At 41.0% G+C, this 27,040-nt stretch overlaps 1 protein-coding gene across 4 annotated transcripts in view; it reads left to right on the top strand.

The window, feature by feature from the left end:
• Positions 1 to 27,040, top strand: part of LOC101430790 (uncharacterized) — an 81,208-nt gene that overhangs the window by 15,246 nt on the left and 38,922 nt on the right. For all 4 annotated transcript variants that reach the window (XM_058295094.2, XM_058295091.2, XM_058295092.2 and 1 more), the window contains 5 exons: positions 9,661 to 9,870; positions 12,252 to 12,404; positions 21,246 to 21,394; positions 23,533 to 23,673; positions 24,035 to 24,180. In XM_058295094.2, coding sequence (XP_058151077.1) covers positions 9,691 to 9,870; positions 12,252 to 12,404; positions 21,246 to 21,394; positions 23,533 to 23,673; positions 24,035 to 24,180 — 769 coding nt within the window. In that variant the 5' untranslated portion in view covers positions 9,661 to 9,690. The remainder of the gene's footprint in view (positions 1 to 9,660; positions 9,871 to 12,251; positions 12,405 to 21,245; positions 21,395 to 23,532; positions 23,674 to 24,034; positions 24,181 to 27,040) is intronic.

The raw sequence follows: 27,040 nt of genomic DNA on the forward strand, positions 1-27,040 counted from the left end.
CAGCTTCCCCTCTTTCATTTCTGATTGTATTTATTTGAATCTTTTCTCTTTTTTTCTGTTAGTCTAGATAGACATTTATCAATTTTATTGATCTTCTCAAAGAACCAGCTTTTTTTTTTTCTCTATTTTTTTTTTGTTCTCAATTTCATTTATTTCTGCTCTAATCTTTAATATTTCTTTTTGCTTGCTTTGGGAGAGGTTTACTGTTTTTTCTAGTTTCTCCAGTTGTTAAGTTAGGTCTTTCATTTTTTGCTCTCTCTTCTTTTTTTAATATAGGCATTAGGGCTATAAATTTCTCTATCACTACTGCCTTCACTGTTTCCCATAAGTATTGGTAAGTTGTATTCTCATTTTCAGTTCATCTCAATATATTTACCAATTTCACTTAGAATTTCTTCTTTGACCCGCTGATGATGTAAGAGTGTGTTTTTCAGCCTCCACACATTTACAGACTTACCTATTTCCTGTTTATAATTGATTTCCAGTTTCATTGCATTATGATCTGAGAAGGAGTTTTGTATAATTTCAATCTTTGTGTATTTATTGAGACTTGTGTTGTGACCTAACATGTCATCTATCCTGGAGAAAGACCCTTGAGGACTTGAAAAGAGTGTTTAACCTTTGAGTTTAGGTGCAACATCCTGTGTATGTCTGTTAGGTCTAACTGGTTTATCATATTGTTCATGTTTTCTCTTTCCTTGTTGATCTTCTGTCTAGTTGTTCTAGCTAATGATGTGAGTAGTGTGTTGAAGTCTTCAATGATTATTGTAGAGATGTCTATTTCTCCTTTCAGTTTTTGCCAGAGTTTGCCACATGTATTTTGGGGCACCCTGGTTAGCTGCATGGATTTTTATGACTGTTATTTCTTCCTGATGGATTGTCCCTTTTATTAATATACAGACCTTCTGTATCTCTTATAACTCTTTTGCATTAAAGTCTGATATGAGTATACCTATTTCTGCCCTTTTTTGGTTACTACCTGTGTGGACTGTCTTTTTCCAACCTTTCACTGTCAGCTGGTTTGTAGCCCTGGGTTTAAGTTGAGCTTCTTGTAGGCAGCATATGGATGGCTATGTTTTGTTTTGTTTTTAAATCCATTCTCTTAGTCTATATCTTTTGGTTGGAGAGTTTAATACATTCACATTCAATGATATTACTGAAGATGCAATATTTACTTCCACCATTTTATTCTTTGTCTTTCATATGCCATATCTTATTTTCTCCTGTCTTCTTACTCTTTTGGTTATTCTTTCTGCTATTATTTTTCTATATTCTCCTCCAAGCCTCTCTCCTATCTTTTCCTTTCAGGCTCTAAGGCTTCCTTTACTATTTCCTGCAAAGTTGGATTCTTTTTTATGAATTCTCTTAGTTTCTGTTTGTGTGTGAAACTTTAAATTCACCATATTAGGAGGACAATTTTGCTGGATAAATAATTCTTGGGTGGCAGTTTTTCTCTTTCAGTATTATAATTATATCATATCACTGTCTTCTCACCTCCATGGTTTCTTTTTTTAAATTTTTAAAAAAGATTTTATTTAAAAAATTTATTGCCCTCCCACCCCCATTGTTTGTGCTCACTCACTGTTCTCTATGTCTCTTCATTGTGTGCTTACTGTATCTGCTCATCTTCTTTTTAGGAGAACCAAACCCAGAACCTCCCATGTGGGAAGGAGGCACCCAATCACTTGAGCCACACCCGCTCCCTGCTTTGTGTCTCTCATTGTGTTTCTTAGTTGTGTCTCCTCTTTGTGTCTTCTCATTGTATCGTCTTGTTGCATCAGCTTGCTGCACCTGCCTGTCACATCAGTTGCTGTCTTGCTCATCTTCTTTAGGAGAACCTCCCATATGGTAGGTGGGTCCCCAACTGCTTGAGCCACATCTACCTCCCCTCCATGGTTTCTGGTGAGAAATCTGCTCTAAGTCTTACTGGGCATCCCTTGTATGTGATTTGCTTTTCCCTTGCTGCTCTCAGAATTCTCCCTTTATCTTTTATGTTTTATGACATTAAATAGTATGTATCTTGGAGTAGGTCTATTTGCATATATTCTGATTGGGGTATGCTGTGCTTCTTGGACATCCAAGTTCATTTCTTTTGTGAGATTTGGGTAATTTTCAGCTATTATTTCCTCAAATATTCTTTCTTGCTGCCCCTTTTCCCTTCTCTTCTCCTGGAAATCCCATGATATGTATGTTGTTGCATTTCATGTTATCATTCAACTCCCTGAGCTCAATTTTTTTCCCATTCTTATCTGTCTTCAATTTCAGCTGTTCTTTCTTCAGTTTTACTTGTTCTTTCTTCTATCACTTTGATTCTGCTGTTGTATACCTTTAATGTGTTTTTTATCTCATTTATCATGTCTTTCATTCCCATGAGTGCTGATAGTTTTCTATTCAGGTTTTCAAATTCTTCTTTGTGCTTGTTCAATGTCTTCTTGATGTCATTTATCTCTTTAGCCATATTGTTTTTCAATTCATTAATTTGATTTTGGAAATCTGTGTGCATCTCTGATTAGTTGTTTCAAATCCTGTGTCTCTTCTGAAACTTTGACATATTCCTTTTCTTGGACCACATCTTACATTTTCTTAGTATGGCTCGTATTATTTTGCTGATGTGTAAGCATCTTATTAGGATGATGAGTTAACTCAAATGCTCATTTTCAGGAAACGGACTTGGCCCAGTGGTTAGGGCGTCCGTCTACCACATGGGAGGTCCACGGTTCAAACCCCAGGCCTCCTTGACCCGTGTGGAGCTGGCCCATGCCCAGTGCTGATGCGCGCAAGGAATGCCCTGCCACACAGGGGTGTCCCACACGTAGGGGAGCCCCATGCCCAAGGAGTGCGCCCCGTAAGGAGAGCCGCCCAGCGCGAAAGAAAGTGCAGCCTGCCCAGGAATGGCGCCGCCCACACTTCCCGTGCTGCTGACGACAACAGAAGCAGACAGAGAAACAAGACACAGCAAATAGACACAGAGAACTGACAACTGGGGGAGGGGGGAATTAAATAAATAAATAAAATCTTAAAAAAAAAATGCTCCTTTTCTCTCTTTTATAGGGATTTAGTGGCAGGAGGCTGTGTTACTGCTGTTCTTTGATTCTTGGTTCAACCTGTCCTGGGTCTTTAGGATTATCCCTATTAGTTGCTCAAAACTGGGCTCTGGACCCAGTAATGGGCTGCAGACCCACTTCCTCCAGCCTTGGGGAGGAAGCTGGAAAAACCCTCTCTTATTTGTTTTTAATTTCCTCATGTGCACTTCTTTGTTCTGCCAGCAGATGGTGCTTTTTGGCAGCCTTCTTTGATCTGAGAGTGACGTGATCAATGTGATAAGAGTTCCTGCCTAGAGGCTAAGTAAGAGCCTGATATTTCAAACTTTCTCAGAGGCAGTTCTCCAACCTTTGCTAACAGCCCCCTTCCTTTACCCAGATAAGAAATAATTCCACTCCCCCCCTGTATCCTCAACAACCAGTTCCTGCCATTGTGGGGGTTATTGAGACAGTTGGATCTCTTTAGTCCCAGAACTCTTTTATCATGAGCTGGCTCCCAAGGCAAACACTGGCCCAGCCCCACCTGGCCTGGAAGGGCTCCTGGGACACAGTGGACCAAATTTGTGGGTCAAAAGCTGAGTCAACCTTAGGCTATGTCACTCTCTTTCCCTTTTCCTGGGAAGGTGGATCCCTGGAGTCTCCTTTGTCTGTAGCCCCTGGTCCTGAGGCCTGAGAATTCAAAAGTGTCTTAGTGTGGAGGAGATTGCCAGCAGTATCAGCTGCTACTTTTAACTCACATTTTGCCATCACAATTCTTTTCCTTTGGCTCTCTCTTCTGGGTAGTGTCCCGCTTTCCCCTGGTATCCTAAACCCTAGGATGTTTTTTTTCCAGGCCATTTCTGTCTGTCCTCTATTTTTTTTTTTTTTTTTTTTTTGTGGGAGAGAAGAGAGTCCTGTGTCTTTCTAGTCCACCATCTTCCTGGGATTTTTATATTTATATTGTGTATAGATGAAGCCAAACAATATGAAGTCCTTTTTGTCTAGTTTCTTTCACTTAGTATATTTCCTTTTTTAAAAAAATTTAATGGAAGATTATTAATATATTACTATACAAAACTGTCCATAGTTTTCTTTGGCTGTATTTTTGCCTGATATTAACATCTTATAACATTAATGTACATCTTCTTCAGTTTCAAAGAACAACAGTCATATATGCAGTATTACCCAGATTGATATTTCACATGAGGTTTTGCTATGCTCTACAGTCTCCTAGTACATTTTTTAGCTCTCATTTAAGCAATGTACATGGCCTTAGACTTACCCTTTCAATCCACTATCATACCCATATAATAGCACTACTAGTTACAAACACTGTGATGTGCTTTCACCTTTTCTATTCATTTCCAAAGATTAACAAACAACCTTTTAACCAGTTCAGTACAGATTAGCCCTCAGCTTTCAAATTTCTAACCTCATTCTATTTTCTTATGACCTATAGTCTAGTTTTTAATTCCCTGAGTTGACACAATATATTTAGTTCATTAGACACAATCATAACAGTGTTTGTCCTTTTGTGTCTGGCTTGCTTCACTTCACAATGTCCACCAGGTTTGTCCATGTTGTCATATGTTTCATGACTTCATTTCTTCTTACAACTGCATAATATTCCATCATGTGTATATGCCACAGTTTATTTATCCATTCATCAGTTGATGGACAACTGAGTTGTTTCCATCTTTTGGCAATTGTGAATAATGCCACTATGAACATTGGTGTACAGATATATGTCCATGTCACTACTCTCAATTCTACTGGGTATATATTTAGTAGTAGTGTTGCCGAATTGCATGGAAAGTCTATATTCAACTTCCTTAGGAACTGCCAAACAGTCCTCCACAGTGGTTGTACCATTTTACATTCCCACCAATAGTGAATAGGCATTCCTATCTCTCCACATCCTCTCCAACACTTGTAATTTTCTGACTTTTTAATAATGACAATTCTAATAGATATTAGATGATATCTCATTGTAGGTTTGATTTGCTTTTCCACAAATGCTAGTGATATTGAACATTTTTTCATGTGTGTTTTTTTTTTTTCCATTTGTATTTCTTTTTTTTGGACAAATATGTATTAAAGTCTTTTGCCCATTTTTTAATTAGGTCATTTGTCTTTTTGTTGTTGAATTGTGGATCTCTTTATATATCATGGATGTTAAACCCTTAGTGGACATGTGATTTCCAAACATTTTCTCCATTGAATTGGCTGTCTTTCCACCATTTTGACAAAGTTCTTTGAGGTGCAAAATTGTTGAATTTTGAGGAGGTCCCATTTATCTATTTTTTCTTTTATTGCTCATGCTTTGGGTATAAGGTCCAAGAAACCACCACCTACTACAAAGTCTTGAAGATGTTTCCCTACATTTTCTTCTAGTAGTTTTATGGTCCTGGCTTTTATATTTAGGTCTTTGATCCATTTTGAGTTTATTCTTGTAAAGGGAATGAGATAGGGGTCCTCCTTCATTCCTTTGGTTATGGATATCTAGTTTGTCACATCATTTGTTGAAGAGACAGTTTTGTTCCAGTAATGTGGACTTGGTAGGTTTGTCAAAAACCAGTTAGCCATAGAGGTGAGAGTTTATTTCTGGATTTTCAATTCCATTTCACTGATCACTGCATCTTTCTTAATGCCAATACCATGCTGTTTTGATCACTGTAGCTTTGTAATTGGTTTCAAGGTTAGGCTGTGAGAGTCCTCCCACATTGCTCTTCATTTTTTAAGGATATTTTTGGTTATTTGGGTTTCTTTTTCCTTCCAAATTAATTTGGTAATTGCCTCTTCTATTTCTGTAAAGTAGGCTGTTGAAATTTTAATTGGTATTACATTGAATCTATGAATCAGTTTAGGTAGACTTGACATCGTCACAATATTTAATCTCCCAATCCATGAACATGGAATATCTTTCCTTTGTTTTAGGTCTTCTTTGATTTCTTTGAGCTCAAGTAGCTTTGTTGTAGATATTTCAGAATTTTATAAATATAAGATCATGTCATCTGTGAATAATGAGAGTTTTACTTCCTCTTTTCCTATTTGGATGTCTTTTATTTATTTATTTTTCTTGTTTAATTGCTCTAGCTATAACTTCTAGTATAATGTTGAATAACAGTGGTGACAGTGGGCATTCTTGTCTTGTTCCTGATCCAGAGGGAAACCTCTCAACCTTTCCCCATTAAGTACAATGCTGGCTTTTTCATATATGCCCTTTATCATATTAAGGACCTTTCCTTTTGTTTATGTCTTTCAAAGTGTTTTTATCAAGAAATGATGCTGGATTTTGTTGAATGCTTTTTCCGCATCATTCAAGATGATCATGTGGGTGTGTTCCTCCAATTTGTTAATGTGGAGTATTATGTTAATTGCTTTTCTTATGTTGAACCACCCTTACATACCAGGAAGAAATCCCATTTGGTCATGGTGTATACGTCTTTTGATATATATTGGATTCTACTTGCAAGTATTTTGTTGAAAATTTTTGCATCTATGTTCATTAGAGAGATTGTTATGTATTTTTCTTTTCTTGTAGTATCTGGCTTTGATATCCGGCTGATGTTGGCGTCATAAAATGTCTTGGGTAATTTTCCCTCCTCTTCACTTATTTGGAAGATTTCAAGCAGGATTTGTGTTAATTCTTCTCAAAATGCTTGGTAGAATTTACCTGTTAAGCCATCTGGTCCTGGACTTTTCTTTGTTGGGAGATTTTTAATGACAGATTCAATCTCTTTGGATGTGATTTTTTTTTTTCAAGCACTTTATTTCTTCTAGATCCTATGTATGTTGGTTTTGCATTTCTAGGAATTTATCCATTTCATCTAGGTTTTCTAATTTGTTGGCATACAGTTTCTCGTAATATCCTCTTATGATCATTTTTATTTCTCTGGGTCAGTCATAACATCATCTTTTCATTTCTGATTTTATTTATTTACATTTTTTTTCTTCTTTTCTTTTTAGTGTAGTTTGTCAATTTTATTGATCTTCTCAAAGAACCAGCTTTTGGTTTTTTTGACCCATGAGCACTTGAGAAGAATGTATAACCTGCTGATTTTGGATGCAACATTCTATATATGTCTTTTAGGTCTAGTTCATTTATCATATTGTTTAGGTTCTCTGTTTCTTTGTTGATCTCCTGTCTAGTTGTTCTATCTAATTAGGTGAGTGGTGTGTTGACGTCTCCAACTATTATTGTAGAGATGTTTATTTCTCCCTTCACTTTGCCAGATTTTCCATATTATATTTTGGGCTCCCATGGTTAGGTTCATAGATATATATATATAAGTGTTACTCTTTCCTGGTGGATTGTCCCTTTTATTAATATATAATGGCTTTCTGCATCTTTTAGAACTTTTTCCATTTAAATTTGTTTTGTCCAATATTAATATAGCTGCCCCTGCTCTTCTTTGGCTACTGTTTGAATAGCATATCTTTTGCCAGCTGATTTGTGTCCCTGGATCTTAGGCGAGTCTCTTGTAGACAGCATATTGATTGCTCTCTTTTTTTATCCATTCTGTCAGTCTATATCTTTTGATTGAGGAGTTTAATCCATTCATATTCAATGATATTACTATAAATGCATTATTTACTTCTACCATTTTATTCTTTGGCTTTCATATGTCATCTCTTATTTTCATCTGCCTTTTTCTTTTTTGGTTATCCTTTCTGATAGTCTTCCCTTCTGAAATATCCTTCAATATTCCCTCTCCTTTCTTTTTCTTTTGGCCTGTAAGACTCCCTTTAATGCTTCCTGTAATGGCAGATTCTTTTATATGAACTCTCTTAGTTTCGTTCATTTGTGAATATTTTAACTCACCTTCATATTTAAAGGACAATTTTACTGAATAAAGAATTCTCAGCTGACAATTTTTCTCTTTCAGGATCCTAATTATATCATACCACTGTCTTCTTGCCACCATGGTTTCTGATGAGAAATTGCAGTAAGTCTTTTTGGGGATCCCTTGTATGTGATGGTTTTCTTCTCCCTCGCTGTTCTCAGAAATCTCTCTTATCTTTGGCATTTGACAGTCTGACTAGCAAATGTCTTGGAAAAGGTCTATTCAGATTTATTCTGATTGAGGTACTCTGTGCTTTTTGGACATGCAAATTCATTTCCTTCATGAGGGTTGGAGAAATTTCAGCCATTGTTTCTTCATTTACTCTTTCTGCCCCCTTTCCCTTCTCTTCTCCATCATTTTTTCCATTCTTTTCTCTTTCCAATTTTAGCTGTTCTGTCTTCTGCATCACTTATTCTTTCTTCTATCATTTTGAGCCTGCTGTTGTATGCCTCTAATGTGTTTTTTAAAAAAGATTTATTTATTTATTTAAATCGCCCTCCCCCCCTTTGTCTGTTCTCTGTGTCTATTTGCTGCATCTTATTTCTTTGTCCACTTCTGTTGTCGTCAGTGGCACTGGAAGTGTGGGCAGTGCCATTCCGGGGCGGCTGCACTTTCTTTCATGCTGGGCGGCTCTCCTTATGGGGCGTACTCCTTGCACGTGGGGCTCCCCTACGTGGGGGACACCCCTGCGTGGCAGGGCACTCCTTGCATGCATCAGCACTGCGCATGGGCCAGCTCCACACGGGTCAAGGAGGCCCGGGGTTTGGACCTCGGACCTCCCATGTGGTAGACGGACACCCTAACCACTGGGCCAAGTCCGTTTCCCTCTAATGTGTTTTTGATCTCACATATTGTATCTTTCATTCCTATCAACTCTGATATTTTCTATTCAGGTTTATAAATTCTTCTTTGTCCTTACCCACTGTCTTCTTGATGTCCTTTATCTCTTGAACTATATAGTCTTTTGACTCATTGATTTGATTTAAGAAATTTGTATGAACCTCATTGATTGGTTGTTTCAAAGTGTGTGTCTCATTTTGGGCTTTGATGTAGTCCTTTACTTGGGCCATATCTTCCATTTTCTTAGTATGGGTTGTGATTTTTTTCGTTGATGTCTTGGCATCTGATTATGATGATTTTACTCTAATGCTCAGTTTGTCTCTTGCTTAGGGATTTATTAATATATAACAGCTTTCTGCTGCATGTTACTGGCATTCTTTGATTCTTGGCTCAACTTGTTCTAGCTCTTTAGGGTTATCCCTGCTTAGATGCTCAAATCTGGGCCATGGATCCAGTAAAGGGTTGCAGACCCACTTCCAAAGACTTGGGGAAGAGAAGCTATAAAGGCCAGAAAAAGCTCTCATTTATTTACTTTTAATTTCCTCTCATGCACTTCTTTGGTCTCCCAGTAGATGGCACTCTTCAGCAACCCTCTCAGGTCACGTTTCTGTTTACAACAATAATTATGCTCTTTTTAAATCAGTATGCCCTTGGTAGTATTTATCATCCAATATTAATGTTAATTGATTCCTTTATAATTGTGTTTCATTTTAAAGAATCTGAAAGAATGAACATGGACACATGACTATGGAAATTGGAAATTGAACAATTCCCTTTGATCTTGTATATCTTGACATCTAGTAGCCCTACTCCCTTTTTAAGATAAATAAAGCATTTTAAGATTTTGATAGAGGAATATACAGGAATATCTGTTAATTTCTAGTGAGGGAGATGTGGTCTGTTCCTTAAAAGGGCATGTGTTGCTAGGTTTCAGGATGAATTTCTGCTTTCAGAATCCATGTGGAATCTAACACTATAAAACAATGCCAAGAACAAAGGAAGGAAAAGGAAAAACTAAAGGGACACCCCTACCCATTGTTCCTATTCTTCAGAAGTTCCTAAAAACCTATGAGAAGCATTGTGCACAGTCTCAGACATCTGTGTGTCCAATCATCAGAAGGGACCTGAAAGCCAGTATCGACAGTGAACAGATTCTCAGGAAGGTGAGTATATGGGCTCCTTTCTTATTCTCTGAAATGAACTGACTGGGATTTACCCCCAAGGAACATGTCCTCAAGCTGAAAGCTGGCTGTGTTAGCCCTCTGCGTTCCACTGAAGGAAGTCCAAAGCATTGCCCTGGCGTAAAGTGTCTGCCTAGCAGCTGCCCTCTCTTCCTGCTCCTACTCCAGATCTACCCATCCCATCCCATCCAGTGGGTGTCCCTTGCCTTTACACCATGTCACCAACCAGAAGGCCCAACTCAAAGGCACCACTTTTGTCATCATTGCAGGCCCTCTTCTTCCCAGAGCTCTGGCCACCCCAGCTGACCCTTCAGAGTAAATATGTCCATCTTTTGGCCATTGATGTGTCCATGTCATCAGCCTAGAGCTGTGCTCACCCACACCTCTTTTGGCAAGGCCCATCTCACTTGGGAATGAGGTCAACAGAGACACAATTCTGACTGCAAAAGCAGTCGATTTCATAAAAAAAAATCTGATGTCATATCTTTGCCAAGATTGAACTTAGGGATTGGGCAGAGAGAAAAGGAGAGGAGAGGCCAGCACTGAAACTAAATGGGCTATTTTTGGAAAGAGGCACCTAATAGACCAGAAGGGAACCAAGCACCCCAAAGACAAACTGGGGGGCTTACAACTTTTCTATCACCATCCCAGAAGAACAGTCTGTTTCCATAATCAAACACCTACTGATTTCCAAAAATGCTGAGTGCTAACAAGACATAGAATTAAACAAAATAATTAGATATACATAGGTGCTTAAAAAAAAAAAACTAAACCAAAACAAAACAAACATTACTCCAAATTAACTTTGACTCGAATCCATCCCACCCAGATTTTTCTGTGGGGGAGGGGGTGAAGATGGGAGGATGATCATATTGCATCTCACACAAAAAGAACCTCCTAAAGTTCCTCTTCAACCATCTCTCTCTTTTCCAAGAATTTCCATTTCCCGGGGCAGCTGCCCCACTCTCTCCTATCCTTCTCTTCAGTCTCTCTACTCCCACCGCCTCTTCTCTTCCCTCCTCTTTCTATCCTCCCAGGTCTTCCTTATCCCATCTTTAGCTCTTCCTTCTCTAGGCTCCACCTAAATACCTGCTCATATAAATGCAGGAGATGCCCAGAGTCACTCTTTTTTTTAATGTGGTAAAATATTGCTAATTTATTTTTTCCACTGTAATACTTGTATTGTAATTAGCTTTCACTACTTAATCATAAGGGTTAAACATAAGTCTTTTTCAAAATTTATATTCCCTTCAGCAATCTTTTCCAATCTTTTAAAAACTTATTCTTACTATCTGTAGCAGTTTGATATTATTGGTAAATTCCAAAAAGAAATATTGGACTATTTGTAAATTGATCTTTTCCTCTGGGCATATTAGAATGTATTGGATTCAAAGGTTTTACTTTTACTTAATTAAATAATGACTAAGGCTTTGATTGTACAATGTCAGTAGGACGTTGAGACCCCACCCCCTTGGTGAATGGGAGCTCACAGAGAAACCACACCACAGAGAAGGGAGGTTGGAGTTTTGATATTGGAGACAGGGAAGTAAACACCCAGGATAAGAATACAGAGGAACAGAGACAGTGCCTTAGACATGGGCAGAAGCCCTGGGGAGAGAAACTGAGCTGTTCACCTAATAGTCTACAGCTGGCCTTGTGGAGAGAGCACAACAGCTGAGCTTGGAGAGAAACAAGCCCCGGAAAAAGAGGAACCCAGGAAGCGCGAACCCCAGCAGATGTTGGCAGCCATCTTGCTCCAACATGTGGCAATAGACTTTGGTGAGGGAAGTAAATTTTGCTTTATGGCCTGGAAACTGTAAGCTTCTACCCCAAATAAATACCCTTTATAAAAACCAACCAATTTCTGGTATTTTGCATCAGCACCCCTTTGGCTGACTAATACACTATCCAACAGAAATATAGTTATGTATCCTTACCTGGCATATAAGTGATATTCCCCTGTAGTGCGTCAATACAACCATAAGGGTTGTTTGTGTTGAGAGGGTTGCTTAGGCTTGGTCTCCACTTTTATTCTGACTATCACTAAAATAAAATTTCACGAAGCAATTATCCTTACCCCATAGGATGCACTCAGATATTTTCTTTTCTTTTCTATTTCATTAAAAAATTAGAAAGCTGGTTGCAGCCCACTAAATTGATTTCCTGACCCAATAATGGTTAGTAAACTGCTGGAAAATCTTTGCTCTATAGGACTTCCCATGGGGCCTCACACAGTGCGGCAGGAGCTTCATAAGCATGTGTTGAATTACCACTCCGATGCATACCTGATCCAAAATTAATAACTATTTTGTATGTTCTTCTGTTTGCTAACAACAATCTCCCTTTTTATTCTTACACTCCAGTTTATACTTGTAAGACCTGATGATTCCACACCAAGCATCCTACCGGTTTCTTTGGAACCTCTGCTCATGACAATTCGAGATGAGCGTTACACACTGGGGAAAGAGCTTTGCATCTGGGGTCTTCAACTGAACAACCCAGAGGTTGCCAGGCTCGTGAGTCGTGGGTTTCAAAATATTTTTTCAAACCTTAAAATTGAATATAAGGAGTGGGTGTAGCTTGATGGTTGAGCATATGCTTCACATGTATGAGGTCCTAGGTTCAATCCCTGGTACCTCTTTAAAAAATTGAATGTAATTGTACCATGTGTTCAAACTGTAGTTCATTTGGTCGCTGACTGATACGGTGTAAGGTTTTCTTTTAAAAAACAACAACAACAATGTATTTTAAAAGAAATATTTCAAATTTATATAAAAATAGAATGATAGAACTGAAATTCCTGTACCACTACCCAGATGTCACATACTTTTTTAAAAAAGAATGAAAATTGCAGATATTTACAAATACAATAGCTCAAGTGTCCCTTCACTTCCTTTCTTCCTATCTACTTCCCCTGAGGTACCACTAGCCTAAAGATGATATGTTTCAATCCCATGCATGCTTTCATACTTTTATTACTTATGCATATTTTTTTTATTTACATGAATACTATAATATACGTAGCCTTTTTTGCAACTTACTTTTTTACTTACATTATATTGTCAAGATTTCTCCATGTTCATTCATTTTGTGCGCTAAAATAGCACACATAACCGTCATTCTTAAAAGATAATTTTGCCTGGGTCTGCAATTATAGATTAGCCTTTGGTTGTTTTTTTTAAAAATTTAATTTCTATTATTGCTAGTGAGAAATCATATGTAGGACTTTGCTCCTGGCTAGGGCAAATCGGTAATTCAGAACAACTCTCTTACTGAGGACAAGCTAAGATAGAACCCCATGCGCACACACACGTATTAGGCAAGGAATCCAAGGGAGGCTGGAGGCTCAAGGCAGAGACACCCCCGGGGACTACTCTTTCCTGGGGGAATGTGATTTACAGAGGGAGCAGTTGAGAGGCTGAGAGTCTCAGCAGTGCTTTTGGCAGCCCTGCCAAACTAGACGACCCTAATTGCCTGGGGACACCGTCCCGAACTCCCCTTGCTTTGGTTCGGGACTGTGAAAAGCCACAGGCTAGGAATAAAGCTGGGCAGACAAATCCTGTAGCTCAGTTTCTGATCATCTCGAGTTCTAGAATTAGACTGAGGGATCCTGGATTGCTGATACCCCCAGGATTCCCGAAGCAAGTAAAAATACTCCCTGGAAGACAATTACATAATTTTAAGCTTCAAATTATGTCTACACACAGTTTTATAAAGACAAGGTGCAGCATGTAAAACACACATGAGGGGGAAGCAGACTTGGCCCAGTGGATAGGGCGTCCGTCTACCACATGGGAGGTCCAGGGTTCAAACCCCGGGCCTCCTTGACCCGTGTGGAGCTGGCCCATGCGCAGCGCTGATGCGCGCAAGGAGTGCCCTGCCACACAGGGCTGTCCCCCGTGTAGGGGAGCCCCATGCGCAAGGAGTGCGCCCCCTAAGGAGAGCTGCCCAGCGCGAAAGAAAGTGCAGCCTATCCAGGAATGGCACCGCACACACGGAGAGCTGACACAGCAACAAGATAATGCAAGGAAAAGAGGCACAGATTCCCGGTGCCGCTGGTAAGGATAGAAGCAGTCACAGAACACACAGCGAATGGACACAGAAAGAAGACAACTGGGGGCGGGGAGGGGGGGAAGGGGAGAGAAATAAACAAACAAACAAACAACAACAACAAAAAACACACACGAGGAGGCAAGACAGTATGAATAAAAAATACACAGATGTAGAAACAACATACTATATAAACAGTCCCACAAGGACTCCAGATATTGGAGTTATCAGACGTATACCTTAAAATATCTATACTTGCAATCTTCAAGAAAATATAAGACAAAATAAAAATTTTGGTAAAGAACTAGAAACTAAAAAAAATGAACTATACTGGCATTATGAAACTGGAAAAGATAACTGCAATTACTCTCGGGATGGGTTTAAGAGCATATTAGACAGATCTAAAGAGATCATTAGTAAAATAATGATAGATTAGAAGAAACTATCCAGAATGAAGCATGGAATCAGGAAAGAAAAAAATGTCAGAAGAAAAATTAAGAGACATAGTGGATAAGTGAAATAATGAACATAATTGGAGTCCCAGGAAGAGAGGGGAATGAGAATAGGGCAAAGCAACACCTGAAACTGGTGAAAGAAATAAGCCACAGAGACTAAAACTACTTAAGACCAAAGAAAAAGAACTTAAAATCAATTTATTTTTAAATTTTAAAGCAGTTTTACTCAGATATTCACATACCGTACAATCTATCCAATTGTACAATCAATGGCTTTTAGTATTATCACAGTGTTGTGCATTCATCACCACAAAAAATTTTAGAACAATTTCATTACTCCAAAAATAAAAGCTCCATTTTATATAAATGGAATCATACAATATGTAGTGGTTTGTGTCTGGTTTCTTTCATGTAGCATGATGTTTTGTTTTGTTTTGTTTTGTTTTTGCCTGAAATTAACATCTTGTAGTATGAACATACCTAATAGGGGAAACAGATGTGGCTCAAGCAGTTGGGCTCCCGTTTACCACATGGGAGATACAGGATTCGATGCCCAGGGCCTCCTGATGAAGACAAGCTGGCCCACACAGAATGCTGACCCATGTGGGAGTGCCCCCCCATGCAGGAGGGCCAGCCGACACAGAGAGATGACACAGCAAGAAGACGCAACAAGAGACACAGAGTAGAGACAATAAGAGACATAACAGAACAGAGAGCTGAGGTGGCACAAGAGAATGATTGCCTCTCTCCCACTCTGGAAGGTCCAAGGATTGGTTCCTGGGGCCACCTAATGAGAATACAAGCAGACACAGAAGAACACACAGCGAATGGACATAGGGAACAGATGACGGGAGGGTGGGGGGGGAGAGAAGTAAGTAAATAAATCTTTTTTAAAAATGTATAAAAATTACTTATAAAAAACATACATTTGTTTAGTTTAAAAGAAAAACAGTCATATATGCAATATTACCCATATTCATATTTTACATGAAGTTTTACTATGCTATACGGTCCCATGTTACATTTTAAAAGTTTATTTATTTATTTAGATATATTCACATGCCATACATTCTATCCAAAGTGAATAATCAATGGCTTTTAGTATAATCACAATAGTGTGCATTCATCACAACAAAAAATTTAGAACCATTTCATTATTTGAAAAAGAACTCCAGACCCCTTAGCATGCCTTCCCCAGCCCTACATATCCACTAACCTAATCTCATCTTTATAAGTTGATTTACATTTACATTTTATATGAATGGAATCATACCATATGTTACACAAATGTTTAGTTCATAGTAACACTGTCATACAGTATTTGTCCTTCGTGTCTGGCTTGCTTCACTCAACATAATGTCTTCCAGAAATGACTTCATTTCTTCTTACAACTGCAAAACATTCCATCATACACCACAGTTTGTTTATCCATTCATCGGTTGATGGACACCTGGGTTTTTTCCAATTTTTGGCAATTGTGAATAACACCACTATGAACATTGACATGAAAATGTCTGTTTGTGTCACTGCTCTCAGTTCTTCTGGTTATATACCCAGTATTGCAGGGTCACGTGCAATCTATATTCAACTTTAGGAACTGCCAAACAGCTCTCCACAGTGGCTATACCATTCTACATTCCCAACAACAGTGAATAAGTGTTCCTATTTCTCTACATCCTCTCCAACATTCGTAGTTCTTTGTCTTTTTAATAGTGGCCATTCTGGTAGGTGTGAAATGATATCTCTTTGTAGACTTGATTTGCATTTCCCTAATCATTAGTGATGTTAAACATTTTTTCATGCGTTTTTTTTTCACCATTTATATTTCTTCTTTGGATCCTTGTCTATTCAAGTCTTTTGCCCATTTTCTAATCTGGTTGTTTGTCTTTTTATTGTTGAGTTGAAACATCTCTTTGTATATCATGGATATTAAACCCTTATGAGACATGTGATCTCCAAATATTTTTTCCTATTCCATTGGTTCCAAATAGTAGAACTCAGTTAATTGGTTAGTTTCACTGCCTATGTTGCATAAAAGAATTTAAGAACATTCCAATTTAATTAGACTTTTAAAAAGAGTTTACTGAGGGAAGTGGACTTCGCCCAGTGGATAGGGCATCCGTCTACCACATGGGAGGTCCGTGGTTCAAACCCCGGGCCTCCTTGACCCGTGTGGAGCTGGCCCACGCGCAGTGCTGATGTGCACAAGGAGTGCCCTGCCACGCAGGGGTGTCCCCCATGTAGGGAAGCCCCATACTCAAGGAGTACGCCCTGTAAGGAGAGCCGCCCAGCACGAAAGAAAGTTCAGCCTGCCCAAGAATGGTGCCGCACACACGGAGAGCTGACACAACAAGATGACGCAACAAAAAGAAACACAGATTCCTGTGCTGCTGACAACAACAGAAGCGGACAAAAAGAAGAACACAGAGCTAATGGACACAGAGAACAGACAACAGGGGTGGGGGGTGGGGGAAAGAACTAAATAAAATGAATCTTTAAAAAAAAAGAGTTTACTGAGAAATGAGAGAAAAGAGAAAACTACACACTCGAGAAATGGATGCAGGTGTCCTCCAGGCAGAGAGGTGCTGTTTCACTTTTTTTTTTTTAATGGAAAGATTGGGTTTCTTTTTTTAAATTATTTTAATAAAAATATATTCAAAAAGATTAACTTTTTAAAAGTTTGTTTTATTTTTTCTTCCACAATTTTCAATAACAAATCAATTTTTATTGATACATATTTATTAAAGCATACGATTCATCCAAAGTGTATAATCAATGGTATTTTATATAATTACATAGTTGTGCATTCATCATTTCAATCATTATTAGAACATTTTCATTATTTCAATAATAATAATAAATAAAATCACAAGAGAATTCTTCACCTCTCAATCTTTGTTTTTCCTGCTATTCAAAGCTGCTATTTCTTGACTATTCTTGCACAATTAAAATCAATTAATTTTAAATCTTAAATTTTAAATCTTAAAATCAATCACATTATTTTAAAGAAGTGACAATAGAACTGATGTCTGATTTTTCTATAGAAGCAACACGGAAGTTAGTCACCAATAAAATAATATCTTCAAAATTCTGGGGGGTGGGTGGAGAATGCCAACTAAAAACTTTATACCCAATATAAACATTCTTCAAAAAAATTAAAGTGAAATAAAGACATTGTCAAACAAACAAAAAGAAATTTGTCACTGGCAGAACTGACATAAAGGAAATACTGAAGTGAATTCTTTACATAGAAGGAAAGTGTTCCTCAATGAACAGTTGGTGGTATGGGAAGTCAAAGAGCCACAAAAATTGTTTTCTTATGGAACTTGAAAAACTGATTCTCAATTTTATATGGAAATAAAAATGACTAAGCATAAGCAAGACAATCTTAAAAAATAACACAGTGAGATAATTTGTTCTAAGAGTTATCAAAACTTATTTTAAGGCTACAGTAACTAAGATTTGTATTGATGCAAGGAAAGTAAATCAATGGAAAAGAATAGAAACAGACTCATACCTATATGAACATTTAATTTGTGTGAAAGATGATAATGCAGGGCATTGGGGAAATCATTTTATGAATCCCAAAAAGATTATGTTTTTAAACTAATCTATTCCTGAGGGGTTGATATCCCTTGATTGCATCATATTCAGTCGAGGGTCCTTTGATTAGATTACTTGATCAAACTGATTTAGGGATTTTGATTGGACTATGTCAATGAAGCATGACTCAGGTTGAGTCTCTATCTTCTCACTGAGTCTGATATAAATGGAGACACAGAGAGAGACACACAGGAAAAGGGAGCCACCATATTTGTTCCTGCCATGTGAGAGAAAAGGTTCCAGTTTCACCCACAGCTGAACTGCAAAGAGAGAAGCCCCCAAGAGGTGCAAAGAACTGAGGCCATATGCCTGACATCTTGAAGGTGAACTAGAGAAGAAAGCAGAGCAGTCCAGACTGATAGAGGAGGCCTGGAAAGAGAGAAGCTCTATGCCTGGTTGCTCACAGCAGAGCTCCAGGAGCTGGACTATATTTCACAACCTTGGAGCTATAAACTTTTACCCCAGATAAATCCCTTTTATGAAAGACAACCCATTTCTGATACTTTGCATTGGCAGCCCTTTGGCAAACTAAAACGGTGATCTTTCAATTAATGATGCTGGAACAATTGAACGTAAATATGGGGGTTAAAGAAGCCTGATCCCTACCTCACACCATACCCTAAAATCAATTCCAGTAAATCATAGATTTAAATGTGAAATGAAAAATTTTAAAGTTCCTATAAAAAAGGTTGAGACTATCATCACAGCCTTGGGGTGGAGAAAGACTTATTAAACAAGACACAAAAAGGTAGTAAATTAGACTCTGTTAAAACTAAGAACTTCTCTTAATGAAGAATCACCATTCAAAGAGTGAAAAAGCAAGTCAGAGCTGGAAATGCTATTTGCTACACATATAATAAAAAAAGTTCATATTCAGCATATATTAAAAAAAAAACAGAAGAAAAAATTGGCAAGAAACTTGGATAGGCATGTCACAAAAGAAGATATCAAATAGCCAATAAGCATGTAGAAAGGTGTTCAACCTCATTAGGAATTAGGGGAATGCAAATTTAAAACATGATGAGATACCATTACATACTCACAAGGATAGTGAAAATAAAAACACACTCCCAGAGTCAGTAAGGACTTGAAGCAATTGAAATTTTTAATACACTACTGGTGGGAGTGTAAATCACTTTGGAAAACAGTATTGCACTATCTACTGATACCAAAGGCTGTGATACACAATCCCACTCTGCAGCTATATACCCAATATAAATACATGTACATGGGCACTGTATTAGTCAGCCAAAGAGGTACTGATGCAAAGTACCGGAACTCTATTGGCTTTTATAAAGGGTATTTATTTGGGGTAGAAGCTTACAGTTATCAGGCCCTAAAGAGTCCAACTCAGGGTAATATAAGAGGTACTTTCTCAGCCAAAGTCTGTTGCCACGTGTTGATGCAAGATGTCAGGCAATGTCCCCAAGGGTTCAGCCTTCCTCCTTCCTCCTAAGGCTCCATGGTCCCAGCTTCTCCCAATCTCAGCTATAGGCTGGCATAAGGCTTGTCATTCTCCCCAGGGCTCATTTCTTTCTGGGCTCAGCTGCTCTGGTCTCTCCACAAGGTCAGCTGTAGACTATCAGGCTCATCTCTCTTTCCGGGGCTGTGTCTATGGAACGCTCTCTCTTCCTGCATGTCTGCTTCTGTGTCCTCCTTCTCCATGTATTTACTCCCCTGTCTTTAATCGAGCATCCATATATACAGCCCACAGCTGTAGGCTAGCTGTGAGTGGGGACTCAAACTGAGTCACCCTAATCTTGATTTAATAACATAAAAGTGAAATCTCTGAGTCAATTTTCCCTCCAGGTCCTCAGGGAATGAGAGAGATGGGTTTGCTTCTAGTTCATCCTGACTCTAGGCACATAGTGCTATGGGCCCCACGTCATGTTTTGAGCCACACCTTTGTGCAATGGTTCCTCACCTTGACGGGCCACGAGTTTGCTCTCCAGTCCTTTGGACCCTGTGACCCACAAAAACCAAAGCTCAAATCCACTACTTTGGTAGTGCTCTGAAAGAGAAAGCTGGCTTCAGGGCCCTGCTTTCCCCCCGGTTCCTGGCTAATTCTCACTAACCTTCCAGCTAATCAACACATTTAATATTCAACCAGCAGTTTTAGCTGTTTTAGCTCAGCAGATCACCAAGGGTAACCCAGTCTGCTCAACTGCCGGGAATAGAATACTGTCTGTACATGTTAAAAGTGACCCTTAGCCTTCAGGAGAACCATGTAACATTAAAAAAATAATAATAAAGAGATCATTTTAAAAATCAATAAATAAAAGTGACCCCGAACGATCTTTTAAAATGTTGCCCTCTTGGTAATCTGGAGGTTGCTGAGGAATTCGTTTTGGTCCTTGCCCACAGAAGGACTGGCGTCCCAGGAAGTGGGGCTCCAAACCACTGGTCAGGGCGGCGTCGAGAGCCTGTTTGGCACAGACCGTCGTTAGCGCAGGCACAGAGTGCCACGGGCTCCTCTGTCGGAAAGCCGGCTTCAGAAACTCAATCCAGCTCCCAAACGGGGCGTTTTCTCACTAAACAGGCCTCTGGCACCAGCTCTGCAGTTAAGGTTACAAGTGTCTTTTTATTCTCAACCAAGATTTAATTTGGAATCCTATATGTGACCAACATGTCATTACCTCAAAAAACCCTAATCCTCCAAACCAACCAAAGCCTCTTTTTGGCCCAAATTCTGAATTGGAGGAATCCTCAGGCTATGATGATCCTAATTGCTGAAAGATAGTTTCATGGCATTCTCATGATTTGTAGTTTTAAATACCCTCATCTATCAGTTAGGGTAGTGGTTTAACTGTCCCTGGTATCCTTTGGTACCATAAGGAATGACCTTTTGCCGTAAGGCTCCTTCTTTCAGGGGTCTGAGAGAACTTGAGATGGCTGAAGCAGTGCCATGGCTCCACACGCTTTGATATGACAAGCACCTCGTGGCTGAATTTGCACAGTGCAGTTCTGAGTGGACCTCATTATAAGAAGATTTGCACAGCATGCTTCTCTACTAAAAAGAACACAACCATAGGAGGTTTAAGCTTGGTGTTTCCCATATACTTTTTCAATGAGTTCTTGTTTGACCATTATTTTATTTTCATGCCACATTTTCCTTGGGCAATTAGAAAGTTATCTTAAAGGCAAAAATTTGATGTAATTAATACAATTGACTTCTATAGAACATATTAAAACACAGAGGGTATTTGTCTTTGTTGCATAAGCACTTTTTTTTTAACCTGGCATTCTTAGGCTCTGCTTCTGGAATTGAAAGGACGTACCAGCTACCCATTTACCACTCTAGAAATCGTTGATTGCAAAATGGATCTGTGGTCTCTAGGGCGACTTGGAAAGGCCCTGCCGTTCAGTCATTTGCACTCTCTTGTCCTCGATTACTGCAAGTAAGGACGGAAGGAGGCTTCCTATGGTGGTTCTGGGGTGCGCTGGGAGCAAGGGGTGGCATCTGGGTGCTGTGTGCCTCAGAAGTCATCACTGAAGGCAGGTGCCCTAAAACATCCTTAGAGCTAATGTTCTTGAGTAAATGTTAGTGTTCTCAAAAAGAGTCCCTCATGATTCATTTATCCTTTCAACAAAAATTTACTGAAGGCCAGTTCGTGCAGACCCCGTGGCTACGGAAGGTACAAATATGTATAAGAACAGGCTGCTGCCCAAGGGAACTTCCGGTACCGCAGTGAAGAGAGACATGCTCTTGATTATCTATAGTGCAAGGTCTGAATATCATAAAAGACGTCCATATATATTTTCGTGGTAGTTCAGATAAGGGAAACCACAATTTTGGGATAAGGGGTTGAATACTCACCAGGAGAAGGCGGGGAAGAAGGCATGGCCTTCAGAGGGCTGGTGCGGGGCGTGTGGGAGGACTGTCGGGGTGATCACGATAATAGTAACAATAAGTGGCAGCTGATGGTTATCGTGTGCTTGCTGTGTGCCACGCACGATGCATAGATTAGGCCATTCTATTCTCCCAACAACGTCTTGAGATGTGTACCATTTCTATTTCTAAACTACAGATGAGGAAAGACTCAGGGATTAACTAGCTTGTTCCAGGTCATTCAGTTGTAGGACTGGAGCCCTGATGTGAACCCAGATGGTCTGAGTCAGAGCCCACCCTCTGTCACTAGATGTCAGGGGGTCTATAATCTGCCAGCTATTAATTTTGAACTCTCGAGTGATCTGGGGTAAGTCCTGCAGCCACCATGGTCCATAATCAGATGGCCTGTGCCAATTCGAAAGTCTGTGACTCCATGGCTTCCCTGCCCCCCCACCCCGTCGTCACTCACGCCCCGAGACGGCCAAGGCCGTGAGGTGAAAAGATGACGCACCCAGACTCCAAGGCCCCCGAAAGTACCGGGGTTGCGTCGAGGCCCTGGTGGTGACAGCGGACAAGGCCATCAGCAAAAGCTGGGGAGAGGGGCGCTCTCTGCCGAGGTGCAGGGGTTTCATCGTGTCATTCTCCTGGAATTCTGAGAGGGGCGCTGGGCGGGGTCTCCCGGTGCACAGCGGTGGGCAGGGGGCCAGGACGCCACACGGTGACGATAGGGTCCCCCCAGCTCCCCACACGGTACTCAACAGAACCAGCCCCACCAGAGACCCTTGCTGGTGGGAAGAGAAGGAATTCCCATCGTCAGGAAACAGCTTAGTTTACCTGCCAGGCCAAATGCTGCTGCTGCTGGTAAGACACCTAGGGCTGGTCAGGGTTGGGTAGCTCAGAGTCAGCCCCGGAGACCTCAACACTGCAGACATTGCAGACTACCAGCGGTTCCGGGAACTGGCGTTCTTTCCCCCTTGTCTTCCCTGAGAAGTGGCCTTCTTTCTCTGTCTCACACCCAGCACAGTAGCTGGCACACGGTGGGCCCTAAACAATTACGAGTTGAATAAATTAATAAATTTTAGAAGTTATTGCTGTTCATTCTACCCACTTTGCCTTAAAGTTCAAGCCTTGACATTCCGAATTCCTTGAAGATGTCACTGTACCGCACTGAACCTCAGCTTCCTGACCCATAGATTATTGCTAAGACGCACCTCAGTGGCTCTCGCTGGCATCAAGGAGATGATTTCACTTTGCCAACCCTAAGGACCGTACAATACAAGGGGCTGACACAGCTGAGGGCCATGAAAGGTGGGAGGAGAAGCTGCACTCCCTGAGCCTCCTCTGCACACACTTCAATAGCCCACTCCTTCCCGAGTCCCGGGCCGCTGGGGTCTTCCCTGCCAGTGGGACCACCGCATCTGGCTCCTGGGGTATACGATTCAGAACTGCTCTCCCTCTGCTCCCTGAACGGGGACTTCACACGTGCTCGGTTCCCTTCGCCAAGAGACAGGCTCCAGGAGGTCCTCCTCCCTCCACAGCCCCGCCGCCCGCCCCAGCCCACCACCACGGCCAGCCCTGGTCCTGGAATTCCTGACGCCGAGTCCCCGAATGCCTCTAACTGGCCCCGAGGAGTGCTTGAAAATGAACAAGCCGGTGGATAGCATGGGGTTTAAAAGTCACTAATTTGTTCCTGTCGTTTCCTTTCAGATTTGAGGAGGAGGACATGGAGCGGGTTCTCTCAGGCCTGGAGAAGAGCCAGAGGCTTCAGGGCCTCAGCCTGCGTTACTGCGGGCTGGGGCCGCCCAGCGGGCCGGGGCTGGGCTCGCTGCTCGGCCAGGGCGCCCTTCGGTGAGGCGCGGCTCCGGCCGCCCGGCCCTCTTGGTACCCATCCATCCTGAGTTGCACAACCTGCTTATTTACAGAGTCTACCAGCCCATGACATCCCCTGGGTTTTCGTTATGATTTTAATCATCTTGTTTTTCCCCTCTAGTTTTTTTTTTTTTTCCCTTTTCCTAACTAGCAGAGAAAGTCCCTTTGGTTAAACTTGAGAATCAAGGGTGTGATGCTGAAGGCATGTGTTTGGCCAGCTGGCATTTTCACTGGGGCTCTGATTTACCACCTAGGATTTTAATGAGAAAAGAGCTCAGATCCAAATTTGAGGAAGTGGAGATAACCTCAAATGAACAATATATTTTGTCCCTTTCCCCAGGGAGCTGCATCTTGATGGCAATTATTTGCAATGCTCCGGGGCCCTGGCTCTCCTCGGACCCATAGCAGAGCACGCGGAGATGCAGGGCAAAGAGCAGCCAGCCACGTCGTCACCAGCCACCAGAAACCCCCCTCAGCCACTCCCAGGTGAGTGCTAGGGAACTCGGCACTAATCTGCTGATGGGGCCCCCGAAACAGAGGAACCTTTGCTGGGTGTTTAAAGTGACCTTTCAAGTGGCAGCAGAGGAAGGGGAGAGGAGCCAAGGCACGCAGGCCGCTTCTCGAAGCTGGCAAAGGCATGGGAATGGCTTCTCCCACAGAGCTTCCTGTAAGACGGCAGCTCGACCGACATCTTGGTTTTTGCCCATAAAACCCATTTCAGATTTCTGAACATCAAAACTGTAAGACAGTACATTTGGGTTTTGGTTTTTTTAAAAAAGAACTTTGATTCCTTTTTTTTAAAGAATTATTTATTTAGTTATCGCCCCCCCCCACCCCAATTGTCTGCTCTCTGTGTCCATTTGCTATGTGTTCTTCTGTGTCTGCTTGTATTCTCATTAGGCGGCTCTGGGAACCGATCCTGGCACCTTCCGGAGTGGGAAAGAGGTGATCATTCTCTTGCACCACTCAGCTCCCTGATCTGCTGTGTCTCTTATTCTCTCTCCTCTGTGTCTCTCCTTGTTACACCATCTCGCTGTGCCAGATCTCTGCGTGGGCCAGCACTCCTGCATGGGGCAGCACTCCTGCATGGGGCAGCATCCTGCATGGGGCAGCACTCCATACTGGCCAGCATGCCACATGAGCCAGCGTGCTTCACCAGGAGGCCCTGGGCCTCCCACATGGTAGATGGGAGCCCAACTGCTGGAGCCACACCCACCTCCTCATTTGGGTTTTAAGACACTAAATTTGAGATAATATGTTATACAGTGGCAATAGGAAACTAGTACAGCATGTTAAACTGAACACTTAGATGAAAAATGGCATTAACCTCAAGAGGATTAAGGGAAAATAGTGGGCCCCCTGTTTCAGGTAAGTGGGTGGCACTGGCGTCAGAGACAGCTAAATCCAGGGGCTCACACTATGTTATCAGGAGACCCTGAGTTTGCAGCTCTGGACTAACTCGCCTTCTGGGGGCTGGCCATCCACCCTACCAGTATATGCAGCAAGAGGCAGTTGACGTGACTGCCAGGTGTCCCACAAGTACATCATCCAAATTGGTAATCAGTCAAAAAGTGGGAGCCCCTTTCTTCCAGTGACTATGTGTCAAATCCCATAGAAATGTTCCAATTGGCCCTGCTTGGGTCACATGCCTATCCCTGGGACCAATCACTATGCCTCAGGCCATGGTGAACCATGATTGGCCAGGATTGATGGCACACCCATTTTTGCTTCCAGGGGTGGAGCACTGTGATTGGCAGCCCTACCAGAATCGCTTGATTGGCAACAGGGGCAGTGGCAGTCCTGCAAAGAAGCAGTCAAATGAGGAGGGCAGATTCAGGACAGACAAAAACAACAGTTGCTCAATCCCCTGTAAATAGCTTTTCATTTGTTTTAATAGATCCCAAACATGGGAGTTATGACACATGTGAAAGCAGTCCACTTTCTTTTTTTTCCAAAGATTTATTTATTTATTTCTCTTCACCCCCTTGTTGTTTGCACTTGCTATTTCAGCTCATCTTCCTTGTTTCTTTAAGAGGCACTAGAACTGAACCTGGAACTTCCATTGTGGGAGGGAAGTGCCTAATTGCTTGAGCCATCTCCATTCCCTGCTTTGTTGTGTCTCTCATTATGTTTTTCTTCTTGTGTCTCTTGTTGCATCATCTTGTTGTGTCAGCTTGCCACACCAGCTCATTGTCTTCTTTAGGAGGTACTGGGAACCAAACCAGGGACCTCCCATGTGGAAGGTGGGAGCCTAACTGCTTGAGTGACATCCACTTCCCAAAGCTGTCCACTTTTAATAGTTGGTAAAAGTAAACCATAGCACACGGTTAGCAGTAGACTTAGAGGTATACCTAGGGTCCAATCCTACTCAGTGTATGACTTTGGGCAAGTTGCCAAATCAGTTCAACTTCAGCTTCTTCAGCTGCAAAATGGACATAATGATAATGACCTCATAGGGTTTTGTGGGGATTAAATGATATAAAGTAGTTAGCACCATGTTCTGTACAAAGTAAATAGCTGAGAGACATTAATTATCACCACCATCATCAACATTTTAGCAACAACGAACTTTTCCTAGGGAAGAGTAAAATCTTGAAGCACTTTGGTGAACACAATCACACTACTTGCTGGGGAAAATGAAGATAAAGAGCTGAAGTAAAGGCTACTTTATGAAAATGAATGCAAAGGACCTTAACTAACATTCATAAATACAACCCTTATCGCCTGTTTAGAGATGTTAATGATATTGGAATTATATAGGTTATTTGTTGAATTTGGTAATTCAGTCAACCAAATAAATATACAAAAGGAAGTTGGGGGAGTGGGTGAAGCTCAAGTGGTTGCGTGGTTGCGTGCCTGCTTCCTATGAATGAGGTCCCAGGTTCGATCCCCAGTACCTCCTAAAAGCAAACAAACCAAAAAACCCAGCTCTCACTGGAGAATGAGTGTAGTTCAGTGGTTGAGTGCCTGCTTCCCATGTACACGGTCCTGGGTTCAATCCCCAGAACTTCCTGAAAAAAGAAGAAGAAGCTGGGAAAACAATGTTTATTATCAAGTACTACTTTCCCGTTGCTATTTTTACCAACATTCTTGTTAAATACCATAGTCCTATTTATTAAGTCCTGCCCTGTAGCTTGGGGGTCTGAATAACTAAGTGCATCTGTGATTTTTCTTTTTGATAATTGGGAATGTACAAGCACTATCCCGAGGGCTTGGGCATGTGGCAGTGGGGACAGGCATGAGAAGAGTGGGATTGGAAAGGTAAAGAGGTGACACGGATGTGGGAAACAACATCTCCCATTCCAGTTGTCCTGGGTGGCGTCTGCTGGAAGGGGCAGTTAATATT

This window comes from Dasypus novemcinctus, chromosome 4 (assembly GCF_030445035.2).
Source record: "Dasypus novemcinctus isolate mDasNov1 chromosome 4, mDasNov1.1.hap2, whole genome shotgun sequence".
Classification (NCBI taxonomy): Eukaryota; Metazoa; Chordata; class Mammalia; order Cingulata; family Dasypodidae; genus Dasypus; species Dasypus novemcinctus.